Raw genomic sequence first — 26,550 nt, forward strand, 5'->3', positions numbered from 1 at the left:
CTGCTCCCCGGGCATGCCTGCCCTCGCCCGGAGCAAGCCAGCCTTTCTGCCCCATCTTCCCGCTTGGCTCCCCTCTGCTGCACCCTCATCTTTCATCTCTGCCCCACCCCGACCCAGAAATCCCAGTTTCTCCGGTGGTTGGTGGGCGGCGGGGATGTTAGGGAAGGGGCGCCAGCCTGTTCTCCCTCATCCCCGCCACCTCAACCTCCCTCTTGCCTGGAGGTCCCGCTGGGGTGATGGTCACACACACACACACACACACACACACACACACGCACACACCTGCAGAGATGTGATACGGCTGCTCTCGGCTGATGGAAGAGGAGCCCCTGGTGGGAAGGGTCTGGGGCCTGGGAGAGGCCTGGTGACCAGAAAGGCAGCCCCTGAGCCCAAGGTACCAGGAGGAGGAAATGGGATAGGGGGTGGGGGGGTGAGAGCAGCCGGCAGGTGCTGGTCAGGCCCTCTGTCACCGGGAACCCTGCTGCTGGCCCTCAGGGGTAGCCTGTGTGACCACAGCACAGGCTGAGCCGAGGCCTGGGCATCCAACCATCATGGCCCCGGCCACCAGGAATGCAGGGCGGCATCTTCGGAGGCCCCCGTTAGAAGCGCTCTCACGGAGAAGGGGACGGGGAAAGATCAGAGGTCCCAGGGTTCAGGCAGCATCACTAAGGTGGGATGATCCTGCACCTGGTCTGGCCGCTTTCTCCCACCTGGCCTTGGGCTGGGCCAGCCACACACCTGTGATCGTGGGAGGAGGCCTCATCACCTTGGCCAGGTGTGCTTTTCATCAGAAAAGGCCCACAGGAGAGTGTGGCCTGGCAGCCAGGTTGCCTCCTCGTTGCTCTGCTACCAGAGCCTCGTTCTGCAACTTTGGGCAAGTCACAGCCCTTCTCTGGGCCTCTGTTTCCTCACCTGTCCAATGAAGGATTGGACAGGGTGACCCCTTCGAGCTTGGACATGCTAAGCCTCTAATGAGGGAGCAGACCCTCGGACTGGGGCGCTTGTCAGAGCCTGTCAGCCAGGCAGAGACCCTGACGCCTGCTTATTAAGAGTCCTGAAGGTGCAGGAAGGGACTGTCCCGGGCTGCTGCCAGGGGCCTGTGTGTTAGGGGAGGACAGGCCAAGTTAGCTGACTTGCCTGTCCGTCTGGTGGCTTCTGGAAGCCAACTCTCTTATTTTCTTCCCATCCCGAGTTCCCAGTTGCATGTCTATGGTGGACAAAGCCAGAAGTCCCCAGAGAGTGGGAGGGGAGAGTGGGACCAGCTCTTTCACTCGGTGGTACAGATGGTGTCACACCCTGAGCCCAAGTCCTGGGGTGCGGGAGGAACGGAGTCTGTCACCTCCAACCCCCTGGAGCCACCGGGGTCCTGGCTTCCTGAGCTCAGGGCTCAGAGCTGGGCTGCAGGCGGGCCAGAGGGCCAGGGGCCATGGGCCAGAGGCTGCAGGAGCAGGGCTGCAGCCCTCTGAAAACCTGCTAAGGACCCCCTTGTCGAGAAGGGTGTGAAGCGTGAGGGAGCAGATGCAGGCTGGAAACGAGATTTCATGTCACCCATGTGTTAACCCATGAACTGGCTCCATTTTCACCCACAGCCTGTTTTTACCTCCTCGCCACTTAGGTCTCACTCCATGTAGCACACTCACCCCTTCTGATCATTACATCAGTCGTCCCCTGCCTCCCTGGGAAAGGTGGGTGTGGAGCTGGAGGCCCTGGGCCCACGCCCCAACCCAGCCCGACTTTCCCAGTGGACACAGGCCATTCCCACCCAGTCACGCCCTCCCCATCCTGGAAGCTCATTTCTCGAGGCTCTTGGGGGGTTTCCCAGGTGATTGGCCACTGCAAGGGTGCTTCCTGCCCGGCACTCTCCCATCCCCAAGCTTGGTGTTAGCACCACCCACAAGGCGCTTTAGGGCTCCACCCCTCTGGGTTCCTGGCTGCATGAATCTTGGAATGGTGGGCCTGGGCCAGCTGTCCCTTCCTCCTCAGCTTCTGCCTCCAGACCCAGGGTCTGCCCTTCGGCCCCAGTGCCCCCTTCTCCACCCAGCTGACCCCTTGGCCGGATGTCACCGGGGTAACGGGTGGGTGGCCCTTGGCTGTTGTGTTGGGGAGGACATTCTGCCCCCGAGGTCTGTTAGCAGCAGGCTCCTGGGAGACAGGAGGGCCCTGGGAGGAGGAGTGGCCACTCCAGGTCCCAAGCAAGGTGGGGTGCATCTAGCAAGTCGCTGCCCCCCCACTCCCAGGGTCCTTGGTGGCCCTGAAGCCCCGCATCCAGGATCCCCCAAGCCCCTGGGCCTCAGCGCCGGGGCCCCAATAACTTCGGAATGCTGCTGGGCCCAGGAGGGAGGGAAGGAGGCCAAGGCCGCCCCTGGCTCCCACGCCCTGCTGTGCCCGCTCCACCTCGCCTATGCTGTCCTGCACCCATGCGCACCTCATGCTCTCAGCCACCCGCTCACCCTTGCTTCTTGGGATCCGAATGATTTCCCCCGTGGCCCCACCCCCACCGGAGTCGGGGGCGGGGCCGGGCGGGACCTGGCCACCCCCACGCTGCCCTCGCTCCGAAGCCACCATGTTTCTTCTGTCCTGGTGTGTGTCCCCCGCCTCCTCTCTGCCTCTACTCTCCTCCTTGTCCCCTCGTCGCCCCGCAGCCTCTTCACTCGCCTCCGACTAACCTTTCTCGGCCTCTTTCTCTCCCCCTCCCTCCCGGTCTCCTTCCTCCCATCTGCTCCTCACAGGGATGTCCCTGGGCCAGTGACGGGCCCTCCGCCTCTCCCTCTGCCTCTGTGCTCCTGTCTCTCTGTCCCTTTCTGTCCTGTGACCTCCGATAGCTTCAGTGGCGCTGACCATCTCTTCCCAGGCTGCTTTGCAGCTGTGCTGACGCTGTGGTGTGGCCAAAATAACTCCGACTTTCTCATACCTTCAGCAGTCAATCTCGGCTCTCTCCTCCTCTCCCACTCTATTTTTAACCTGACTTTACCTCTCCAGCTATTTCAGTCTCCTCCTCCCCGTGCCTGTCTGTGTGAGCACGTGTCCGTGTGTGTATATGTGCGTGTGCTCTGCTCTGGCCGCACCTCTGGGAGGGCGCCCCGCGCCTCCCGGGTGGGGTGGGGCGTTTCCGTGTCGTCCGGGCAAGGCCAGGCCCTCACAGCAGGTGCGCCGTGCCTCTGATTCTCAGAGCGTCTGTCCCCGAAACCGCTCCCTGCTTTTTTGTTTCAGCGTTTCCCAATTCACATGCGCACCTTGGCATGCTGGGGCCTCCCTGAATGTGTGTCCTCTCAGGATCTAAGTGTGCACATCGCTGTATGTCTGTCATCTTGCTGCTCTGGTTGACCTGCCTGGTTGCCCCTGCCATTCTCTCCGTGTTGCCCTGGGTGTCTGTCAGGCTTGTGTGCGCTCGTGTGTGTGTGTGTGTGTGTGTGTGTGTGTGTGTGTGTGTGTGTGTGAGCGTGTGCACACCCTGCTGTTGGGTCCTGGTGTCTCTCCTCCAGGGCCTGGCATATCCTGTGCATGTCTGTCTGCCTGTCGTAGTCAACCGTGTGCTGGCGGCTGGTCCATTCCGAGGGCCACGGCTTGTGTCCAGCCTGTGTGTGTGTCTGAGTCTGTGGCTCTGGTACTCTCGAAGCTGTTCTATTGTAGCCCATCTCGAGCCCTGTGCTCCCATCACCCCGTCTTCCTCGCTGCCTGCCCCCATCTCTCCTCCTCATGGGGTGTTCCAGCCTGGTCCCTGGGCAGGCTTTTAATGCCCCCTTCCTGAACCCCAGCTAGACGGAGACTGGGCTCACCACCCAGCCTCTGGACCAGAGAGCCCAGCTTGCCGGGGGCAGTGTGGAGCCGGGGTGCACACAAGGCCTGGAGTGGAGCCGTCAGATCTGGGGTTTTTCGGTGGGACCCTGTCTTTCTCTGACCCTGGGCGAGAGCCTTATCAAACGTGTAGCCCTCGGAGTGGGAGAAGGGTCGGGTTTGGGCAAGGGGGTGTAGATTTGCCCTGTCCAATAGGTGACTATTTAAATCTAAATTAGTTTAAGTTAAACAATCGTGAAAATTCAGTTCTCAGTCATACTGGCCACATTTCAAATGCTCAATAACCATGGGTGGACATAGAAAGTTCTATTGGACAGAGCTGTGCGGACAGTGGTCCTGAGCTCACCTGGTCAGTCTCGTGTCTAAAGGGCACCTGTGTTCCCGCTGAGCCTGAGCAAACAGGTGGGGCCTCCAGGAGACAGGTGCTCTGGGCGTGTTTGCCTAGGGTAATGACACGGAGAGAGGACACGCCGTCTTGGGAACCTCCCAGGCTGGGGCAAGCAGGGATGGATGGAGCCTCTGGGGAGGGAGGATGCTCAGAGACCGCCATGCAAGCAGGGGCTGAAGGGTAGGGGATTTTCTGGGAAACAGCAGGAGTGGGAACACTGGCCGAAAAGGCACCTGCCGGGGAAGTCAAAGCCGGATCGCGCTGGGGCAGAGGCGAGGGGGACGGCCCTGCCCCCATGGACAAAAGCGTAGCTCCTGCTGGCCCGCAGGAGGTGGCAGCGACTTGGGTCTCAGGAGGGTCTGCTGCCACCCAGACCCGTGGCGCCCAGCCCAGCCCCCCTCTAGGTCCATGCTCATTCGGATTCCTCCCACCCCCAGGTTGCCTACCGGAGGGAAGGCAGTGAACACAGCCCCAGTGCCGGGCCAGACGCCCCACGATGAGTCTGACCGCCGGACCGAGCCTCACTCCTCCGTCTCAGATCTCGTCAACTCCCTCACCAGTGAGATGCTCATGGTGAGACGGGCAGGAGGCCCAGGGCCGGGGGAGGGGCAGGCGTGGAGATCGGTGACAGTGTGGGAGTCACGCAGGGGAACCAGCATGGTCCTCTGTCAAGAGAGACTAAGAATCCCCACCCTCCTCCAGTCTCTGGATTGAGCTGGGGCCCAAGAAACCTGCTATGTGATCCTAGAAGGAGAGGCTAGTGGAGCGAGGGCTTGGAGGCGGAAGGTGTCCCCTCTCTTGGGGTGGCATCCCACTGAGTAGCGGTCTCTGGTGGCGCTCCCCGTGGAGCGGGTCTCATATCCCCATCCCAGGGACCATCCCCAATCCCCATGGCTGGGGAGCCAGCTGAGGCCCAAAGAGAACAGGAGAGCAGAACCCCTCTGGTCCTAGTTCCTATGAGGGAACAGCTGTGCTGGGGTTCTCCTGTCCACACCCCAGCCTCCCGGGATCCCTGTCTTATGGATCTGGGGTGTTTTCACCACGGGAGAGGTTGTGGCTTCACATGGCGCCCCCTGGTGGCAGCAGTGAGTCACAGCCGTTTGCCTCATCTGTACTTTCCAAAGAGCTCCTGGAGGGACCAAGGCCCCAGGGCGATAGAGCACACTGTGATCTGGCAGCTGGAGATTTCAGGCGGGAGTCAGTCACAGGCCTGGCAGCCCAGAGTTTCCAGGAAGGCTGGGCGAGGACGTGAGGGTGGGAACCCGGTGCCTGCTAGGTTCCTACTGGGACCTGGGCCCCGCTTCCTCTTCCCCCTTCCCTCCTCCCTGTCTCCCCCCTTCCTCCCAAAGAGGGAGGGAAGGGGGCTCGGTGGGCTCTCAGGCCCTCGCCAGACCTGACGTCATTCAGTTCAGAGGCCCCTTGCCCACTGCTCTGACACCGCAGCCCCCAGCCTCCCCGGGGCCCCCGGAGCCCCCAGGCCCCACCCTCCTGCCATTCAGGGCTCGGCGGGCTCTAACCATCCATCCACACTCTTCTTTTCTAGCCCAGCGCCTCTCAAATTGTGATAGGCACACGAATCACTGGGGGATCTGTTAAAATTCAGATTCCCAGTCAGCAAGCCTGCTACGGGCCCCCAAATCTGCGTTTCTCTCCGATGCAGATTAGAGCATCAGATTTTCCACGTTCCAGATCTGGTCTCCCTTGGGCCTCCCCACCTCTCCCCTCTCCCTGCCCCCTGGGCCCTGAGTGCCTGGTCCTGCACCGCCTCCTCTCTGTCTTCCCCCATCCATGTAGATCAGCCCAGCCATCCTCTCCTCTGGACGGGCCATCGCCACAGTCCATCCTGCCTCTCTGTGCAGCCTCTTAATTGGCTACAGCTTCCCGGTAGCCAGGTTCCCAGAAGGGACGGCCCTTTCCCAGCCAGCTTGCCTACCCCTTGCTGCCCCCGGTTGGGGGCGGGGGGGGGGGGAAGAGCCGCAGGCAGAAGGAGGAAGTGCAGGCCCCAGCGCCCTCTCACGTGCTCAGCAGATGCTCAGAGGTGGGCAGGCAGGGTCTAATTGCCTAGCCCTAGGCCAAAGCCGGGTCACTGGCATTAATAGTGATGATGAAGATGAACAGGGCAGAAGTAAACCATTGGCTGAACTCCCTGCCCCAGGCATGGAGAAACAGGAGTCGGGCACCCGCAGCCTTACAGACAAAGGGACCAAGGGGACAGGGTCAGAGAGGAGTCTGGGCCGCATCCCCATCTGAGTTACTCCTGCCCTGCTTACTTCTGCCAGAGCTGGGGCTCAGGCAGCACCTCCTCCAGCCCTTGGTGGGGGGGGTGGGGGTGGCTAGCCTGGTTGCCATGGAAACAGATCGAGGCCCCGCCCCAGCTGGTTAATTAAGACTCAGGGCTGTGGTTTGGGAAGGCTGGGCGTGGGCACAGAGCCACTGCCCACTTCTGAGGTGAAGTCCACTGGCCCAGCTTGGGCCTCTCATCCAAGACTACCTTGTTTGGGAACCAAGATCCAAGTGACCAGCCTCAGGTGAGGCTGGGGCCACCTGGGCTCCAGTCACCAGGGTCTCCACCCCAACTTTAGAAGGAATGTGGAGGGGCAAGTGGTCGTGGCAGGGGCTGCATGCCCAGGCTCTCAGTCCATGGCCAGCAGTGGCAGGCGCCGGGCCACAGAACAGGACCACGAAAGTGATGTAAACCCCCCCTTAACCTTCCCTGGAACCCCGTAACATAGGTGTGTCTCATGGTCCCATTCTACAGATGCAAAAACTGAGGTTCAAAGGGAGTGGGACTGGTAGGAGGAGAAGGAAGGAGCGCCAGGGGAAAACTGGATCTGGGTCGGGAAGCCAGATTCTCAGCGGGCCTGGGTGGAGCTTGCAGGGCTGCCTGGATCCCGCCAAGGGGCAGGGCTTGAGGGACCCGCTTCCACTGTGAGAACAGCAAGGGAGGCAGCTCGGCCCCCCTTCCACCTCCAGGCAGGACCCGGGGTGTGGCTAATGAAGCCTCAGATCTGAGTGTGAGAGTGAGGGCAGCTGGAAGGGCACTCATGGTGGCTGGGCGCTGACTTGGGTTCGAACTCCGGGCTCATCTCTTAGTCACAGGCGACTTGAGGCAGTAATCTCTCTGTGCCCCCAACCAAGTTGGAGCATGGTAGTGCCTGCCTCATCAGGATGCTGTAGGGAGTAGAGGAGGGCAAAGCATACAGTACAAGGAGCAGGGTAGTTACTATCGTTAGTGTGATTTGCGTACTCCTCGCCTAGGGCAGTTGAGTCCTCACTGGCTTGCAGGAGGAAGTCTCAGAATGTCTTGGGATGTGGGCCTGTTTTGGTGGAAAGAGTGGACTTTCAAGTCAGAGAGAGTCCATATTGCTGTGCAATCTTGGACGTGTGACTTAACCTCTCTGAGCCAGTCTCCTCAGCTAGAGAGCGGTGATAGCTGCCTCTCCCGGCTGTTGTCAGGATTCAGTAAGAAGAGGTGATGTAAGAGTCTTCCGCAACGGTTGGTGGGCACTATACACATTCTTATCATCTGTATTAATTAGTATTTCAGAGCCTGGGGTCACCTCTCCACGATGAAGGGGGAGGGCACAGAGAAGTCTCCTGCAGGGGAAGGAGAGAAAGCAAACCGGTACCAGCAGTTTTGTCATAAACGTGGTACCCTGAGTCCTACCCTGGCTCTTACCCAATCACCTCAGGAGCGTTTTTTGTTTTTTTACTGGAGTATAGTTGAGTTACAGTGTTGTGTTAGTTTCAGGTGTACAGCAAAGTGAATCAGTTGTACGTATACATATCTCCACTCTTTTTTAGCTTCTTTTCCCATATAGGTCATTACAGAGTACTGAGTAGAGTTCCCTGTGCTATACGGTAGGTCCTTATTAGGTATCTATTAACCACCAGGTGGCTGGGGGATGGGCAAGATTCTAAAACCTAACCAGGTGTCCCCAACGAGCAACCACAACTGGAAACACTTGGCTGGGAGACCCTCCCCCCAATTACTTCCTAGTTTTTCAACATCCTCCTGGGAATGGGACACCATGCCACCCCCCACATGTCTGTCGGTTGCTGGGTCGGCTCCAGTGCCACCCCTGGGGGATGAGGGCTGAATGCAGGTGTAGCCTCCGTTCCAGTGGTCCTCAGCCTTGGTTTGCAGTACTGTCGTCTGAGGCTCCTATTACACAATTCTGCCGCCCAGGGCCACCCCAGCCCCATCAAATGAGGCTCCCCAGGGATGGGGCCTGGGAATCTGTACTTTTAGTGTCCCTGCCTTACACAAACAGACGTTGCTTCTGAAAACTCGCCTCTCTCATTTTGTAAATCACATCATCCTCAGAACCCCAGAGTCGCTTTCTAAAGAAATACCGTGGTAAACTCTTTCGAGATGAGAACAATCTCCCTCGTCTGTTTTGTAGCCCAGGTTTTTGTGTCGGTGTATTTCGCAGGGGACCCTGCAGGGCTGTTGGAAGAGTGGAAAGATGGAGGAGGGGGCTGGGTGGGGGGCGGGTCCCAGGGTGCACCAGGGGAGGCGAAGCAGACCCGGGGCTCTGAGAGGCTGGGAAGTGGGGTGCACGCTGCTCTGGGGTTCAGGGGCTGTCCCGGCTCTGCCCCTCCCTCCCTGTGTGACCCTGGTCAGGGCACCTGCCCTCCACCTCAGCATCCTCACCCAGATCTGAATGTGGGCTGTACCACCACCAGCCCCGCGTGGTGACCAGGGGGAGGAGGCGGCTGGACCGGCCTTGGGCACAGCGAGGCCTCCCAACCCTGCTGGGCTGCAGAGGGGGCTTCAGGGAAGCAGAATCCTCCCCAGCGCTGCCTGCCTCTCCCCCGCCCCCAGCTCTCCCCAGGCTCTGAGGAGGATGAGGTCCACGAGGGCTGCAGCCGAGAGAACCTGGGCCGGATCCAGTTCAGTGTCGGCTACAACTTCCAGGAGTCCACGCTCACCGTGAAGATCATGAAGGCCCAGGAGCTGCCGGCCAAGGACTTCAGCGGCACCAGCGACCCCTTCGTCAAGATCTACCTGCTGCCAGACAAGAAGCACAAGCTGGAGACCAAGGTGAAGCGGAAGAACCTGAATCCCCACTGGAACGAGACCTTCCTCTTTGAAGGTGAGGCTGCACTGCCCCTGCCCCCAGAGTCCCCCTCTTCCCCTCCTCCACCCCCCGCCCAACCCTCCCCCCTCCACGTGACCACATGCACAAACGCACACGCACCGGTGAGCGCACACGCGCGTCCCGACACACACGGGCAAGTAACTCGGCCCGGTTAACCTGCTGCGTACCGTGTCCAGCTGGGATGAGGTTACAGGGCTGAGTGGAACCAGCATCACAGCCAGAGGCCGAGGAGGAAAGCTGGGCCCCTGCCCGGACACAGGACCCATCCTCAGGCGTGCAGGGAGGAAAGAAGGCAGCCGCAGGGTCCAGAGGTGGGGCACCTGCAGTGACCGTAGTGTAGTGGGTAAGAGCCCAGGCTCTTACCATGGCCCAGGCTGCCTGAGTTTGAATCTCAGCTCTGCCACTTGCTAGCTGTGTGACCAGAGGCAAGTTCCTGAACCTCTCTGTGCCATGGTTTCCCCATCTGTAAAATAAAGATACTAGTGAGGGTTAAACAACTCAGTGCATTGTAAAAGCACTTACAACACCCAGAAAACACTTTATACCAGTTTGTTAAACACACTCCATCGGCTCCCCTTCTCTGACCCCTCCCCCTATTCGGGACAGGCTCCCCCCAGATGCACAGGAACAAGAGCTCTGAACCATGCCCCAGGGTCCTAGAGGCAAATATCCTTCCTCTCTCCTGCAGGCCCACCTTTATCTCTTGTCTCTGAGGAGTCAAGGTAACCAGGAAACTGGGTGCGTGATCAGGGAGTGATTTCTGTCCCAGGCCCTTTGGGTGCCTGGACCCCACTTAGAGAAACCATTACCCTTTCTTGACAGCTGTGTTCAACCAGTGAGAATAAATCCCTACAACACCAACTGCCGACTGCCTGGTGCCCTGGCTCTTCAGAACCTACAGTGTGTGCCCCAGGGAATCAGGAATCTTCCCCATCTGGTGTACCAGCCACTTGATATCTCACCCCTTCAGCTGGCACAGTGACAGCCAGCTCACCCACTAAATAAATCATTGAGGGTGAGCTAGTGAGTGCTTGCTCGTTTCTTCCCTCCTCAGTCCTGCATGGGAACAGGTTTAGAGATGGCACGACCAGTGAGAGGCTTGGCTGTCTGTCTGCAGGTGTATGTAGCCAGCTGGTGGGGTGAAATTTATGGGCAGAGCCCCAATCCACTGATCCCTTCTGCAGACATTTACCCAGCATCTAGTATGGGCTGGGCACTGTCCTGGGTACTTGGGGTACAGAAAAGAATGAGACACCATTGTGACCCTCAAGGCATTCCTTGGAGGACACAGATGTGTAGATAATTAAGCCATACATTGCATGACAGATGCTGCGAGAACCCAATATAAACTCCCCTTGGTGGCGCTGAAAAACGTTTCCCAGAAGAGAGGCCATTCATGATGGGTTCTGATGGATGAATAGGAGTTTGCCAGATAGGAGACTGCCTCCTCTGGTGTTGAAGAGAGCTGACTCAGGCGCAGGGACCTCTTGAAGCCTTCAACCTTTCCAGAACACTTGTCCTCATGCATTTTACCTGAATGGATGCCAAAGGACCCGGGTTCAATCCCTGGTCAGGGAACTAAGATCCCACAAGCCATGCAGCGTGGCAAAAAAAAAAAAAAGTCACCTGGACAGGTCCCTGGGGTACTCCAAGGTGAGCAAGACACGGCCCATAGCCCCCCTCAATATAAGGAAGAGGCCCTGAAGGAATTCAGAGTCTGGGGGCTGAAGGAACATAGGATTTCCTCTTCCAGTGCACCTGCCCTGGTGAGAGGTAACTCTGTGCTTCTAGCGTCTTTGGCAAAAGGTGCGAGAATCCTCCAGAACCCTTCCTCCCCCTTCATCTTCTCCACCAGTTGAGCTAAGGTAGTAAGGATCCTCTCTTCTTCCTGCACACACCCTGGTTCAGGATCTCAGCACCTCAGGCCTCTAGGCTGGCCTGCACCCACTGCCCGCCCCAGGCCGGCCTCTCCTCTGACTAAGCCTCCCAAGGCTGTGACTCCAGCTTCAGACCTGCCCTGGCTCCCTTGTACCTACCGTCCCATCCAAGCTCCTTCCCCTGGCTCTCCGCTCTGGCCTCATCTCCTGCTCCAGCCCAGCACACTCCATGCCCTTTCGTGGGCATTTATTCATTTGTTCAATTATTGATTCACTTAACAAATATTTAATCGAGTGCCTACTGTGTGCCAGAAACAGTGTTAGATGCTGGGATCCGGTGGCTGAGGACAGAGATGCCTTCCTGGAAATGCTGGCCCAGTGGGAGAGTCAGACTCATGGAAACATAAACCTCTAGTACAGCCTGAGATAAGTGCTGCGAAAGGAAAGTGCTAGTGTATAAAACAGGGGATCTGACCCCATCTGGCACGTCAGGAAAGAAAGCTGAGACCTGATGGAAGAGGATAGGCCAGGACAGGGCATGGTGGGGCTGGGGCAGGAAAAGCCAGGGTGGCTGGAGCTCCGTCATTGAGTGAAGAGCGGTCACAAGATGAGCAAGGAGAGGACAGTGGGCCAAGTTGTGGAAGGCCCTGAAGCCAGGGCAAGGCGCACGGCTTTTATTCTAAGTGCACTGGGAGCCTCTGAAAGGCTTTCGGCGGGAGAGCATCATAATGTGATTTCTATTTTTAAAAGATCACTCTGGCTGCCGTGTTGCAAAGGAGCTGTAAGAGAAAGTACACAAGCGGGGAGGGCTGTTTGGAAACTCTTGCAACTATCTAGGCAAGAGGTGCCGGCGGCTTGGATGGGGAGGTGGCCGTGGAGACGGGGGCAGCTGCCGGTCTGATGAGGAAGGACAGGAGGACTGGCTGGTGCATCGGCAGGAGGAGGAAGGGGAAGCGCAGAGTCCTAGGACAGGCGTCTACTGCTTTTTCTTTGCCTTTGCCATTTCCCTCTGCCCTGAGTCCTCCTGGGGCTTGCTTTCTGCCAGCTGTGGCCATCTCAGGCAGGGCCACTTGCCTAGGCTTGTCTCAGGATGATTGGCAGTGGCAGGGCTACCCAGAGAGCAAGGTGGCCACTGCCCAGTCGCCGAGATGGACCCGTGATGAACCAGTGAATGAATTGTCCCAGTCTGCTCTTGATTAGCTGTGGGACTTTTTTGGGCAGGTAAGTTAAGCCATCGGAGCGTCAGTCTCCTCCTCCGTAAAATGGACAAGACACCGTCCACCTCGCAGAACTGTCAAGGGAGACAGATGAGACCACGACAGTCCTTGCTAACATTTCAGGAGGGTCTGAATGTGGGTGTTGCCGGCTGCACCCAGGTGGGGTGGCAGCAGGAAGACACAGGGCCAGCCCTCCCCTTCCTCCCGGGGCCTTCCTGCCCAGGAGCGTTGCCCTGCCCCGGCCCCGTGTGGCCACTCTGTCCTGCTCTTCCCCTGTGCTGTCTGTCTCCCAGGTTTCCCCTACGAGAAGGTGGTGCAGAGGATCCTCTACCTCCAGGTCCTGGACTACGACCGCTTCAGCCGCAATGACCCCATCGGGGAGGTGTCCATCCCCCTCAACAAGGTGGACCTGACCCAGATGCAGACCTTCTGGAAGGATCTGAAGCCATGCAGCGATGGGAGTGTAAGGCCCCACCTGCGGGTCCTGGCTGGGAGGCTGGCAGATCCTGGCCCGGTCCTAGTCCCCTCACAAGCTCAGGGAATTGGGAAGGTTATGGGTGGGGCAGGGCAGGTGGGCGGGCCTGACAGAGCAGTTCCCACCCACAATCTCAGGGGAGGCTGGGCTGTGATAAAGAACCTGGGGAGCAGGGCCCAGACCTGCCAGATGAGGGGAGACCAGGTGTGCATCCGTGACAGACAGAGGGGGCGGGTAAGCACCCAGGTCCAAGTGGAGGGGTCCTGGGGCGGGGAGGGGGGCGGGGGGGGCGGGCTCCCCTTGTCCCCACAGCCCTCTTGTTCTCCCTCCCAGGGGAGCTGAGAGGAGTGGCCCAGCCTCACCCCTCCACTTGTCCCTCCCAGGGGAGCCGAGGGGAGCTGCTCCTGTCTCTCTGCTACAACCCCTCTGCCAACTCCATCATCGTGAACATCATCAAAGCCCGGAACCTCAAAGCCATGGACATCGGGGGCACGTCAGGTGCTGGCGGTTCTCGCAGCAGAGGGCAGACGGGCCGGGGAGCTTCTGGCGCACGGGAGTCTCACTGCATGTGGACATCAGGGTCCTGGCTGTGGCCCTCACCCTTGTCCCCCGTGCCCCACCTCCAGTCCCAGCTCCGTTGCCCTAGAGCCCTGGCGCTGTCTCCGGAGCACCCTCAGAGTCAGCGCCATCTTGGATACTGTCCTTCCCAGAATCAGGAGGAAAGCGAACATGACGGTGGGGAGGCCTGGGTTCTAGTCCCAGCTCCGACACCACTTGTCCGTGACCTCGGGTGAGACCTGGCCTCTCAGTCTTCTCCTTCGCGTTCACGGAAGGGCGCTAGGTGATGGCTGAGGCCCCTTGCGGCCCCTCCATCTGCTGACCCCCCCGATCCCCCCTCCTCCTTCCTTAGGGCGTTCCTCACCCTCTGGGGAAATCACGCAGCCCCAGCTTCCCCCCGCTGCTCCTCTGACCCTTCCCCCACCTGTCCCCCAGACCCTTACGTGAAGGTGTGGCTGATGTACAAGGACAAGCGGGTGGAGAAGAAGAAGACGGTGACGATGAAGAGGAACCTGAACCCCATCTTCAACGAGTCCTTTGCCTTCGACATCCCTACGGAGAAGCTGAGGGAGACAACCATCGTCATCACCGTCATGGACAAGGACAAGCTCAGCCGCAACGACGTCATTGGCAAGGTAGGGGGCCCCCGGCAAGGGTCTGTTCTCCAGAGAAGCAGCCGGGGTAGTGGACGAGCACAGGGCTGGACAGCAGGAGAGAGAGCGTCAGTCCCTGCCCCTGTCAGGGCCTCCGTTTCATCTCAAAATGAGAGGATTGGACGAGATGCTCCCTAAGTGTCCTACTGTGGGTCCACCGCTTCAGGACAGACCGCTGGAAGAGCAGGGAAAGAAGGAGGTGGTAGGAAAAAGTGCCCTGGATCCCCAGAAGAGGGTTTTCTGGACAGGACCCTCTGACAGGGTAAGGACATCGGAGCAACGTCATCCAGCGTCCCGTCTGTAGAGGGTGAGCTGCGTGAGGCAAGTATTGAGAGCTGTAGTCAGGCTCCAAAGACCTGGCTTTGGTTCCCACCTCATCTTGGTTCCCCAAGGTCAGTTGCCCAAGCGACCTTGGGCCAGTCACTTGCCTCTGTGGGCTCCAGCGTTCTCATTTGTAAATGGAGCTGCTAATACCAACCCTACAGCACCTCACAGGGTGGCGTAAGAATTGCCTGAGATACGTGGACATTCTCCTTGTGGAAAGTGACCTCTCCTCCTCCTATTTTAACCCCAAATCCATGCCTGGCCTTGAGTTTCTGCAGGATGCGATTCTGTGACATGAGCGCATCCACGTCTGTTCCTGTGTTTGTTTGTGGCTTAGTGTTGAGAGTACGCTCCTGATAGTCATCCTACCTGGATCCAGGTGCCAGGTCCACCTCTTAACAGCCATAACCTTTATGAGTCTCATTTCCTCCTCTTGAAATGAGAGCAAGACGATCCTAACCTCACAGTGTGCTGGGAGGATTAGATAACACAGGCGAGAGGCTTAGCACAGAACTTGGGATGTATATGTTAGCTACTATCATAATGAAAGTTGTTTTTGAAGAGTTCTTAGTAAGGGCATGTGTGTCCATTTAGGCTTGGAAGTTTGACCAGGAACAGTGCAGGAAGCCAGTGATCAGGGCAGGAGGAGGGGAGGGGTAGATGCCAGGAGCAAGTGAGGGGAGACCGTGGATCACCCAGGGCACAGCCCTGTATGAGGGAAGTGGGAAGGGGCGACCTGGGCGCCCACAGGGAAGGGGGCCGAGGTGGAGACACCTCTCAGACAGATAGGAATGGAGAACCTAGCTGCTGGGGGTGGAAGAGAAGCAGCTGGCCCCAAAGAGGAGAGCTGGCCCTGCCTGCCATCTAGCAAGGCCCAGGGAGTATGACTTGCCGACCTGTGGTCACAAGTGGGACAGGACTCCAGGACAGCATCACCTCCACCCCAGCGGGACTATGTGTTCTTAGCAGGACCTGCTGAGCCCTTCCTTGGCGAGCTCAGGCCAAGTAACCATACCTATTTCTAAGCGCTTCTGAAGCTCAGCCTTTTGGAGTTGGGTATTCTCTGGATACCACTTATAGCTCCCTTTGAAACAGTGCTACCTTCTGTTGTCTGAACCAAGGTGGAGGTGGGTTTGTTCTCACTTTGGTCTGGGTGGCTTAGAGAGCCCTATGCTGTTAGCTAATCGTCAGTCACAAGGCTGGTGTCAGCCCGGGGATCATGCACACAGCCCTCCGAGGCTGTGAGGCCCCTAACACAGAGGCAGGTGGGCTTGGGCCGATAGGATAGAGCCCAAAAGACCTAGATTCAAATCCCTCTGCACCACTCATAAATCCTGTGACTATGGGTCAGTCTCTCTGTACCTTAGTTTCTCCATCTGTAAAATGGGGATAATAACATACCTGCCTCACAGGTAAGGATTTGATGATCTATGTATATAAAGTCCCTAGCTCAGTGTCTGGTGTGTAGTAAGTGCCCAGGACGTGGGAGTGATTGTCAGTAAGGAGAGATAGGCCGTGCCCAACAGGTGGGGAAGGGAAGGATGTGGGAGAGAACTGCCTCCATCCCCATCAATCCCAAACCACAGAAGAGTCTGGGAGTCCAATTCGGAAGGGCCAGGCATGCCCAGGCTCCCGAGGGGAGGCACAACAAGGAAAAGAGGGGGGCCTCTGTGGGGTAGGTTGTCACTGCAGGCAGAAGCCCCTTGGTCCCCATGATCACAGGCCATTGTGGAAACGGAGTGTCACCACCATTGACACTCCGTTTCCACAATGACACAGGGGTGACGCCCCAGAGAGTGCCACTAATGTCGTCCTCTTCCCTTTCTCCCCAGATCTACCTGTCCTGGAAGAGTGGGCCCGGGGAGGTGAAACACTGGAAGGACATGATTGCGCGTCCCCGGCAGCCTGTGGCTCAGTGGCACCAGCTGAAGGCCTGAATGGGGCCACGGGAGGCCCAGGGGGCCAAGGGCCTGGGTCCCCATCATGCCCTCACCACTTTATGCACAATGCCTGGCCTGGCCCCCCTGCCATGGGTGAGGGAAGGATCCTGAGGGCTGGGCCAGGGAGGGGTCCCAGGAATCCAGCCCCATTTCTCGGGAGAACCAGCCCCATTCCCCACCGGTCCAGCTCTGGTGGAGGGGCTCTGGGGGCCATTTTCCTGCTTTGCCCCTTTCTTTCCTGACTTGCCGATACTAAAGAAGTGGGGGGCGGAGCACAAGAGCCAGACGGGCAGACGAGCAGATCCCTCCAGAGGCCCGCCAGGTGGGCACGGTCCCCCGTTTTCTTTAAGGCAGTGCCTGGAGTGGAGAAAGGCCACCCCCTCTCCAGGCCGCAACGTGGGCCCAGGAGAGGGGAGGTCGAGGCGTTTGGCTCCGGCCCGACCAAGAGAGGCGTGTTCCAGGGCAGTTTCAGGTGCCGGCTGGGCCCTGATTACCGAGGATCGTATATAGCCCGCTCCGGGGTCCTGGAGCCGCAGCCCTGTGTACTTGTGTTGTGTCCACCGTGTGTGTGTACGTGTGCGTGCGTGCGTGCGTGTGTGCGGGTGGGGGAACTCGCTCCCTGTTCCCCTGGGGCCCGCAGTGCTGAAGACGATGCAGAGAGGGTTTCGTGAAGTGAGGTAGGGCTGGACGCTGAGAAGTCAATGCGCAGAGCCGGGGGCGGGGGGAGGGGAGGCAGGGATGGAGGAAGCGGGGGTGGGGAAGAGGGGGCAGACAGGAGCTGGGCTGAGAGCTGGGCTGCCTCCTCCTCCCCGACCCCGCCTCCCCAAAACTCCACTAGCTCCTTCCCCAGCAATTTCGCCTCTTGAACATTAGGCACCCCCTGTGTGTATCACATTCCACCAGGACTCCCCTGCTCCCTTCTGTCTCAGGGGTCCCAAGCCCCCACTAGCTCTCTTCCCTGACACCCTCATCCAAAGGCACCCTCAGCCTTCCCAGATGTTGTATCCCAGCCGCGCTGGCAACGTTTGCCACGCCTTCCAGCTTCCTTCCCTTTCCTCGTCTCTGTGCAGACCTCCCCAGCCACGCGCCTCCACCCCTCCATCCCCTGTGCCCATAGACCTTCCCTTTCATTCCGTCGTGGTCTCTGATCTGCCATCACCTGACCTTCCCCAGGGCTTTCCTTTCACCTTCCCCACCGATCCTGGTCCCTCAGAGCAGCTCCTTCTGCCCCTCTCAGTTCCGGCAGAGGAAGCAGGGAACATTCCAGGCTTCTGTGAGTTCTGGGGTTGCCCCCACACAAAGAAGCTGTGGTTCCTCTGCCTCAGCTCCTGCAGAGACGAGAACTGGCATCCCCTTGGAGACAGCAGATTTCGGGATGATCCCTGCTTAAGCCCACTCACCCCCACGCCGGTCCCGGTATTGATGCAAGACAGCCGGTGACAGCCTCAAATCCAGGGGTCCGCGAGCCTGGGCCTGACATTCCTGGCACACACCGCGAGGTGGCGCCCTGACACTACAGTCTGTGGACGAGGTCTGGGAGCACAGTTCAACCCCAGATGGGTCTGACACCCCAGGAAGGAGACTCTGGAAAGGGTCTCCCACTTAGCACGGCAAAAGCATAGGCAGTCGGGAACCATCTTCCTTAAGTAGACTTCCCTTTGAGATGAGCGTTCTGCTCTGTGCGGTAGACGCTCACAGCTCTGCCCGTATCAAAAGTTTCTTACCTAGAATCTCACTCCCCCCACCCCGCCCCTACTCTCTAACCTCACGAATCTAGAGGAATATCATACGAAGTAGGTGAATCATTTCGTAGAGTGAAGAGTGCTAACGTAAAGCAAATAGTCACCCACATTCCTTGTAAATCCCAATTTTTCCATATTGTAGCTTTGCTTAAAATGGGGGTCTGCCCCAACGGCACGGTCCTTATCGGACAGGCTGGGGAACCAGCCCCCAGCGGGGACGGGAGGGCAGCGACCCCGGAGACAGTGGAAGCGAAGAAAGGGTGTTGTTGGAAGCTTTGAGAAGCGGAGGGGATCTGCCATCCTCCATCCCTCGCTGGAATCCTGTGCCCCTCCGCGCCGGAGGCCGGTGGGAGAGCGAGCCTAGTCCCAGGCCCCGGTGTCTGCTACAGAGCGCTCGGGGACTGAACCAACTTGCATTGAGTGGGCGGGGCAACTGCATCCCCGTTTTCCGAGCCCGGTCCCGAAGCTCTTAGCCAATCACACACAGAGAGCGTCTCCAGGCCGTGCCTGTTCCAAATCTGACCCCACCCAGGCACGTCGATGAACCGGGCCTGGGGTTCTCCAACCGCGACGGGCACCCTGAGCTCTGGGACGCGGGGGAGGGGTGGCAAGTGGTGGGCCAAGGGCAGGGTGGGCTAGCAAGGGAAGCAGCGGGTGGTATGGGGTGAGGGCGGGGGCGGTCTAAGGCTATAGAAGAATAAGGAAAGGGGGAACTTGAGGGTGGGGGGAGGGCCCTCGTGCCCTGTCACCATCCTAGGACCTTGGACAAATCACCCACACTTCCGGGGCCTCAGTTTCCCCATCTGTAAAATGATGGTAATAATACTTCACCTACCTCATAGGGGAGGTTGTAAGGCCGCTGTCACCTGACCTGGGGGTGGAGGCAGGAGGATTCTGAAGGTGCTACCCGCGAGTAAAGTATTATTACCGTAGCCTGAAGGCAAGGCCCGCCTTCCCCTCCCCCCACAGAGCCTCCAGGGATAGCTGAGGCCTGCCTGGGCCCATCTATCCCTTCTCCACTGTGTCCCCGGTCCCTTCCTGAGCGGTCATCTGCCATCTTTGTGGGCGCCCTAGACTTAGTCGTTATCTTATTCAGGTATCCTTTCTTGTGACCATCTCCCCACATAACTGCTGTACAAATTCCACCTACTCCAGGGCCCCGCACCTGCCCACCGGCGCCAGACACCAGGGAAGGGACAAGGAAAACAGCCACAAAAAAAGCCAGGGGGAGCCCCAGAGTCCCCAGCCCCTCTGGGGTCCCAAGGGTGGGGATTGGTGGTCGCTGTTTGTACTGTGTTTGAGTCCTTGAGTGCAAGCGTTTTATAAAAACAACAACAACAACAAAAACCCACTATCACAAAAAAATGTGCAGCGAAGAGAAATGAAGGAAAACTGAAGAAAAAAAAAGGAAAAAAAGAATCATACAAAATTTTTCCACCACACGCACCCTCTAAGCCAGCAAGATTTCCTCTTTGCAAAATCATATTTTTGTGGGAATGGGCCCTGCTTTTTGTGGCAAGGCCTGTTCTGATTAATAAAGGATCGTGAAAAAGTAGGGCCTTGGCTGTTTCCTCCGTGGGTCTAGCTCTCCCTCTCCTTCCAGGGGAAGAAGCAGTGGGGTGAGGGGATGGGGAGCCTGGGGCTGCATCTCCCCTCACCTGTCACCTTTGAGATTTGGCTTCACGGGTGACGAGACCCTTCCAGCCCCTCCTCAGGTTGAGCGTATGAGCCCACCAGCTACCCAGAAATCAGAGGAGCAGCCGTACCCCCTGGATCAGGCCTAAAGCAACGCTTATTGGGAGTGGAGTCTCCTCGGGGCCTGAGGGGGGCCCCTCTAGCTCACCCAGCCCGACATCCCCTTCCTCAGTTCCCAGGGGAACCACCCTCCAAGGCAGGTCAGACAAATCAAAGGGAGACCCTCCACCTTCCCCACCACCACCTGAACTCTGGCTGGGCCACTGTGGTTTCAGGCCAGCTCGTCCTCCTCCTTCTGTTCCCTGCGAAGCTCTGGGTCTGTTGGCTGGACCCGTGGCTTCTCTCCATCCTTTTCTGGTTTCATCCTTTAGGATTGCAAAAGTCCCTCCAACTCGAAAACGCCCAAGGCCGGTCCTAACCTGAGGACCTGGGAAGCTGGACCCCAGTGTCTTCCTTCTCCAGACACAGTGGCCCCGGGCAAGCTAGTTCCTTCCTCCTGGTGTCAGTTCACTCCGTCCACAGAAGAGCAATAATCATCCCAGCCCTTTCCCCTTCCCTCCCACACATAGCCCAGGAGAAGCCGAGGCCTGGCAGCTCTCGGGGTGCTTCAGAAGGAAGGTGCTACATCTGTTGCAGGCACACCGGAAATGAGTGCCCTCTGTTGTCGTGTGTCCCCTGCCCACTCCGAGTGAAGGGGCCACGGTGCCTCCTGCACTAAGTACCCCCACCTGAAGCTGCCCGCCCTCTCCCCTTCTGCCCCATGAACTTCCGACAGCCTGGTTTAACTGTCCCGTTAAAAGGTTCTGATCTCTGGCTCAGAGATTGGAGGGAGCCCTAGGGTCTGGGAGGCAGCCTCACGATCACTCCTTGCCAGGACTTCTGTTCAGCCTCGCTCTGGAAAATCTAGGTTTGAAAGCAGGACAGCTCGGCCTGGCAGAGGCGGTAGCCCCATGCCACGGGCTCCAGGCCTCCTCCTGGCCTTTTTTAATCTCCTCCTGCCTTCACTTCGTGGGGTCTCTCTTCATCCATGCCTGCAGAGACTCCCCATCCCTCCCTGTGCCTGGGGCCAGGGGCCTCTGGTGTTCTTTCTCCTGCAAGTCCCTCCCGGATTCCGCTGCTTTCTGGAAGGCCCTCTCAGGCCGCGTCCTGCTCTCCTCTCCCTCCCCGACAAAGACAACAAGAAGGACAACGCTTGAACACGCCCCATATGCCCCAGCCCGCGTCTCCCCAACCATCTGTGTCCCTTGCCCCGCTCTCTGTGTCTGTGTCCCGTGTGTCTGTGTGGTGTCACCTTTAGATTGTGAGCCCCCCTGGGCAGGGACCCCTGTCTGAATACATGTTCTGTGCAGCACACTCGGGTGTGCTAATAAACGTCCATCCTCAGAACGGGAGTGCCCAGGTGACTTAAGGAAGCTCTGGGGCGACGGCTGAGCAAGCCGATGTGGTGGCATTGGATGCGACGGAGGGGCTTCTGGGCAGGGCCCCCAGGTCCCGAGCACCTTGTCCTCCTGCTTTCCGAAGGCCCTGAGTGTGGGTGGGAAGAGGGGGATGGCGGTAATGAAGCCAGGAGAGGATCCAATCTCTGCTGCTCCGCCGGCCAGCAGAGGGCTGTTGGGAGGCCCCGGGAGGAAGACAGGCTACGATTCCCACTTATTCCACACCCAGACCTGACCACCAGCCATGGAGGTCCAGAGAGGATCTCCCGTGGCGCGGATCGAGCATTGGGTTAGGAGCCCTAACACCCATTTATGGGCAAGTCACTTAGCTCCCCAGGCCTGTCCCCTGCCCCATCGCTGCCTCTGCTCTGGTCTCATCACAGTCCTCGCAGCCTGCCTTCCTGGTCTGATCTGCCACCTCCCCTGGCCTCTGTCCTGCTCCCCCATGGCCCACCCACCCCTGACTGTCCCCCCAACAACGTGCGGAACTGTCGATGCGGCCACTGTTAACAAGTGCCCCTAGGAAAGTCATCTCCCTTTCTCCCTGCTGCCCCCAGGCCAAGTGAGAACTCCCCAACAGGCCCTGCTCTCTCCATCACCAAGGAGAGCTGCGACGCCCAGCTTCCCTGGCAACAGCTCCTTTCCTATCCTAGTCTCCCCCATTTCTACATAGACACAGAGACCCTCAAGAGCGCTCTCGAACCAGGCATCAGCGCCCACTTTAACCCAACCCTCTAACTTCCCGAGAGAAAGCGGCTCCTGATGTGAAGAGCAAGCAGGCAGCAGAGCTGGTTCCCGGCCCGTAACACACTTCCCTCCTCTTTCCCTGCGGAGAAACTCAGCCTCAGCAGCCCTGCTTGGCTGGCGAGCGGCTGTGGCTAAGGGTGCCGTCCTTGACGATGCAAAAAGGCACAGCCCTGTGTGCCTCAGGAGGGCCCAGGGGGACTTATCACAGGGCCTTTGCCCGGACCTAGAGTCCTCGGGGGAGTGCAACGGGGGAAGAGGCACAGGGAAACAGACCAGAGAGAGGAAGGGAATCTGGGCTGGCAGTGATTTCAGGATAACTGTGGCTCCCCTGCACCCCCTCCCCTACCTCTAGGATTTGCATAAAGGGAAGGCGGAAAAGCACCAGTTTGCATGGAGTGCCGAGCTGCAGCATCAGCTCTGAATAAACGCAGCTCCTTGTGTGCAGATGGATAAACTGAGGCCTGGGGGGCAGGGAGGGGCATGACTTGCTTAAGATCTCTCGGTCAATAGTAGAACTAGGACTGAAATCCATGCTTTCTTTTTTTTTTTTAATTAATTTTTATTTATTTATTTTTGGCTGTGTTGGGTCTTCGTTTCTGCGCACAGACTTTCTCTAGTTGCGGAAAGCAAGGGCTTCTCATTGCGGTGGTTTCTCTTATTGCGCAGCACGGGATCTAGGTGCGCGGGCTTCAGTAGTTGTGGCACGCAGGCTCAGTAGTTGTGGCTCTTGTGGCGCACGGGCTTAGTTACTCCGCGGCATGTGGGATCTTCCCGGACCAGAAATCAAACCCATGTCCCCTGCACTGGCAGGAAGATTCCTAACCACTGTGCCACCAGGGAAGTCCCAGGACTGAAATCCATGCCTTCTGATTCTAGGCCCAGGGGAATATGCCATCATAGGAATCACGGGGCAAGAGGACAGTCTGGATGGCTGACACTCCTACCCCACCTGAGTGACTGAGAACTCAAGTTCCTTCCTGCAAGTTCCAAGACCACAGGAGGGACCACTGGCCCTGATGGAACCTCAACAGGGGGAGCATGGGCACCTGAGGAGCCCTGGGAGGGACAAGGTCTGCAGCCAACCCCCGCACTCCTCTTCCTCCTTGCGAAGGAGGCAGCCTCCAATCTTTCCCACCCTAAGAGCACTTTCTGTCCATTGGAGGCCTTCACTCTCCCAAGCTGCCTCCTTCAGATCTATCCCCAGCCTCCTCCTAACCCCCAGGTCCAGCCCAGTGGCCAGCAGAGCTGCTGGGCCAGGCCTGACCTTTGGGCCTTGAATGACATCATCCCTGTTGCCATGGTGATGGTGGCCTGGCAGCATCTTCTCAAGGGAGATGGGCCTCTAGGCTTGAGGTATTACAATTTTCTCTCTTTCTTTAAATATTTATACTTTCTTTTTTTTCTGAACAGTGAGGGGAGAAAGTAATGACTGAGTTAAAAAAAAAAAAAAAGACTAAGAGGGAGAGACAGAGAGAGGAAAATGGAGCCAGGGAGATGGAAGGAGGGAAGAATAGACTCAGACAGGGAGGATGGGGGTCAGTGCCAGTGAAAGAATAGAGAAAGGTCAGCCAAGCTTGAGATTCAGAAACATATTAAGAGTCAGGAACTTGAGGATTAAGCTGGAGAAGACCAAGGAAGGGGGACTGGGGGTGAGGGGCGGTGGCCAGGTGGCAGAGAGTAAGATACAGCCAGATGAGAGCACAGCCAAAGCCATTTGTGACTGAAGACAAGCTCTTGTTCCCCAGACAGGATACAACAGTTGGCCAGGGCCACTGTGACACAGAGCTGGAGCACATGGACAGAGGGCAGTGCCAGAGGGAGCCCACGGTCCCCACAGCAACGGGACCCAGTGCTCCCAGGGCTTATAAATAAACAGGCATGTGGGAAACGCACATTCTTTCTCCGAGAAATATAATTTATGTTTACAGCCAGTTTTTTTTTTTCTTCCTAAAGAAAACGCTACCATGGAGGGGGCCCTGCCCCCGACAGTGTCCCTGAGCGGCCCTGGCCCTGGGCCCTCCTCCCATTATTGCTTGGATGGGAAAGGTCTGGCCCTGGGAATTGCAGAGCGAGGCCTCACTCCTCACCCCCGGAGGCTGTCCTGGTGATGGAGTGGAGGCACACAGTGCTCGTCCCATGCCCCACGCCATGCCAGCCACCCCGATGGTGCCCATTTAAGGGAATGGAGAGTACAGGCAGTGGCTACACTGGAGCAGCCGCCCAGAGTAGAGAGCCTCTCTCTCCAGTGCAGGAGGCCCTAGAGGCACAGTGGCTTCTTTTCAAACTTGACAGCTGGAAGGCTCAGGCTGTGGGGAAGGGAGGGAATGTTCTCTTTCCCAGCAAGATTCCAGGCACAGGCTGGAAGAACAGAACAGAGTAAAAGGCAAGGGCAGAGACCTTGCCTTCTGAGTCCCCCCTTCCCCACACAAAATTTAGGGGACCTGGGGAGGGAGGTATGTACCATGATCCCCGGTGGAGGAACAAGGGCAGCTATGGTTAGGGCCCCAATCCCGGTTTCCCACACCTGTCTGTCCCGGGCACCAGCCCCAACTCCAAGCCCCTGCCCCTGGGCCAGGCCTTCTTCTGGGGGCAGTTCTTCCTCAAGCAGGCTTGTGGTCCACACCAGAGGTAGCGGCTCCTGCGCCAGAAAGGGTGGACCTAGAAGACCCAGACTCCAGGAGGAGGGAGGTTGCTGGGTGCCCTGAGCCTCCAGACTCTGCCAAGGGGATGATTCCATGGTCAGTGTGACCCTGGTTCCAGGAAGAAGCTGGTGCCTTTACTACTGTGTTGTCAGTGACTCTATCAGGGACCAGAAGGAGCTATAAGAACTGGACGGAACCGGGACTTGTTGGCCTGAAGACCGCCCAGAGACCAGCCAGTAGGCAGTCTTTTCACTACCCTGGAATGTCTGAAGATGACCCCCAGGCCTGCCTGTCCCCGGCAGCTTGCCCAAAGAGACCCCTTCCCTGCCTCAAGTAGGGACCCACCGTTCCCACAAACCTTCCCAGAGGCCCTCCTCTCAGAGTGGCCGAGGCCCAAACACCTAGAGCACAGGCTCAGGTGCCCAGTCCTGGAGCTGCTTCCAGGGCGCAGAGGCTGTCCACGGGGGGCCCCAGAGCCCGGGAGCTCCCACCCCCTATGAGCAGGTCTTCTTCCTCCTCATCCTCAAAGACCCGCGCTGGGCGCCTGGGCGGCGGCCGGGGCGTGGGTTCGTCGCGCTCGGCCATGCGCTCGACGGCGCCCTCGCCCACAAGGAAGACCGTGTCGGCGACGCGGGGGGGCCCAGTGACCGGGTTGTGGTCGTAGGAGAAGACGCGCAGGGCGCGTAGCGGGTGCAGGTCGGGGAAGCCGCCCAGGCGGTTGCGGTCTAGGTCGAGGATGTGCAGGCGGCCCATGCGCAGCAATGCGGGCGGGAACTCCTCGAAACGGTTGCCGTAGAGCCAGAGGCCGCGCAGGCCCGTCATGCGCGGCAGCTCCGCGGGCAGCGCACGCAACCGGTTGTCGCCCATCTGCAGCGACTGCAGCGCCACCAAGCGCAGAAGCGGCCGCGGGAAACGCCGCAGGAAGTTGCCCTCGATCCAGAGGCAGCGCAGGCTCTGCAGCTGCGCGAAGTCGTTGGGCAGTGCCGGCAGCCGGTTGCTGCCCAGGTAGAGGCGCGTGAGGCGCGGCAGGCGACACAGACCGTCGGGCAGGCGCTCGAGTTTGTTGAAGTCGAGAGCCAGGATGCGCAGCTCGCGCAGCTCCTCGATCTCCTCGGGCAGCTCGCGCAGCCCCGTGCCGCTCACGTACAGCTTCTGCAGGCGGCTCAGAGCGCACACGGCGCTGGGCAGCCGCCGCAGCCGCCTCCCGCTCAGCTCCAACTGCTCCTCGCCATTGCGCAGTTGCTCCTCCGCGTCCGATGGCAGCTCGTCCGGCATGGACTCGGCTATGCCCATGGTCACGGGCCCCGGCCGGGGCCGCCGCCGCCGCCCGGCATCGCCCCGCCCTCGCGAACCTCCGGTCTCCTCGACGGGGCCAAGGCCGCGCCGGCTCCGGGGCCCCCCGCCCCGGCCTGCCCCTGCGCCGGGAGGGGGGCCGTGCCTGGCCGGGAGGAGGCGCCCTCCTGGGGCCCAGCCGCCGCGCGCCACGGGCCGCGCTCCGCCGTCCGCCGTCCGGCCTCCCCTGCTCCCTCCGCCGGAGGCCGACTGGCTCAGGTTAGCACTGACTCGCAACTCTGAGACCTGTTGCCCTGGCAACCCCCGACGCGCGTGCGGCTGCCAATCAGGCGGAGGGAGGGAGGGGCGGGGCCAAGGTGCCACCAGAGCGGGGTCCCGGCGCCGGGGCTCGCGCCCCGCGTTCCCCCCCGACCAGCCCCGGAGCCAGCGCTCGCCGAGGGAACCCAAGATCCGCTGTCCGCAAGCCTGGCACCGTGCCAGCACAGACCCGACGACAGACGCTGTCTACGCTTCCAGCCACAGCGAGCCGTTCGGTGTGCGGTTGTGTGCGTCCAGAGCTGCAAGTCCAAGAAGAAGGAACCAAGGACCGAGGAAACGCCGGCGCGCGACCCAGGACTCTGGACAAGTGGCTCTCGAGGAGGGACTGAGGGGCGCGGTCATTGC

General features: G+C 59.1%; 2 protein-coding genes across 12 annotated transcripts in view; one reads left to right on the forward strand and one right to left on the reverse strand.

Annotated features, from left to right (window-relative positions):
* SYT7 (synaptotagmin 7) overlaps positions 1-17,325 on the forward strand; it is a 59,084-nt gene extending 41,759 nt beyond the window's left edge. For all 11 annotated transcript variants that reach the window (XM_067748803.1, XM_067748802.1, XM_067748809.1 and 8 more), the window contains 6 exons: positions 4,621-4,756; positions 9,012-9,282; positions 12,676-12,845; positions 13,241-13,355; positions 13,851-14,050; positions 16,225-17,325. In XM_067748803.1, the coding sequence (XP_067604904.1) occupies positions 4,621-4,756; positions 9,012-9,282; positions 12,676-12,845; positions 13,241-13,355; positions 13,851-14,050; positions 16,225-16,329 (997 nt within the window). In that variant the 3' untranslated portion in view covers positions 16,330-17,325. The remainder of the gene's footprint in view (positions 1-4,620; positions 4,757-9,011; positions 9,283-12,675; positions 12,846-13,240; positions 13,356-13,850; positions 14,051-16,224) is intronic.
* Positions 17,326-23,386: 6,061 nt separating this feature from the next.
* On the reverse strand, positions 23,387-26,111 carry LRRC10B (leucine rich repeat containing 10B). Its single transcript, XM_067748814.1, has one exon. The coding sequence runs from the start codon at positions 25,885-25,887 to the stop codon at positions 25,009-25,011; it is 879 nt and encodes a 292-aa protein (XP_067604915.1). The 5' UTR covers positions 25,888-26,111; the 3' UTR covers positions 23,387-25,008.
* Between the last annotated feature and the right edge of the window lie 439 nt (positions 26,112-26,550).

Source organism: Pseudorca crassidens, chromosome 9 (assembly GCF_039906515.1).
Source record: "Pseudorca crassidens isolate mPseCra1 chromosome 9, mPseCra1.hap1, whole genome shotgun sequence".
In the NCBI taxonomy this organism is placed as follows: domain Eukaryota; kingdom Metazoa; phylum Chordata; class Mammalia; order Artiodactyla; family Delphinidae; genus Pseudorca; species Pseudorca crassidens.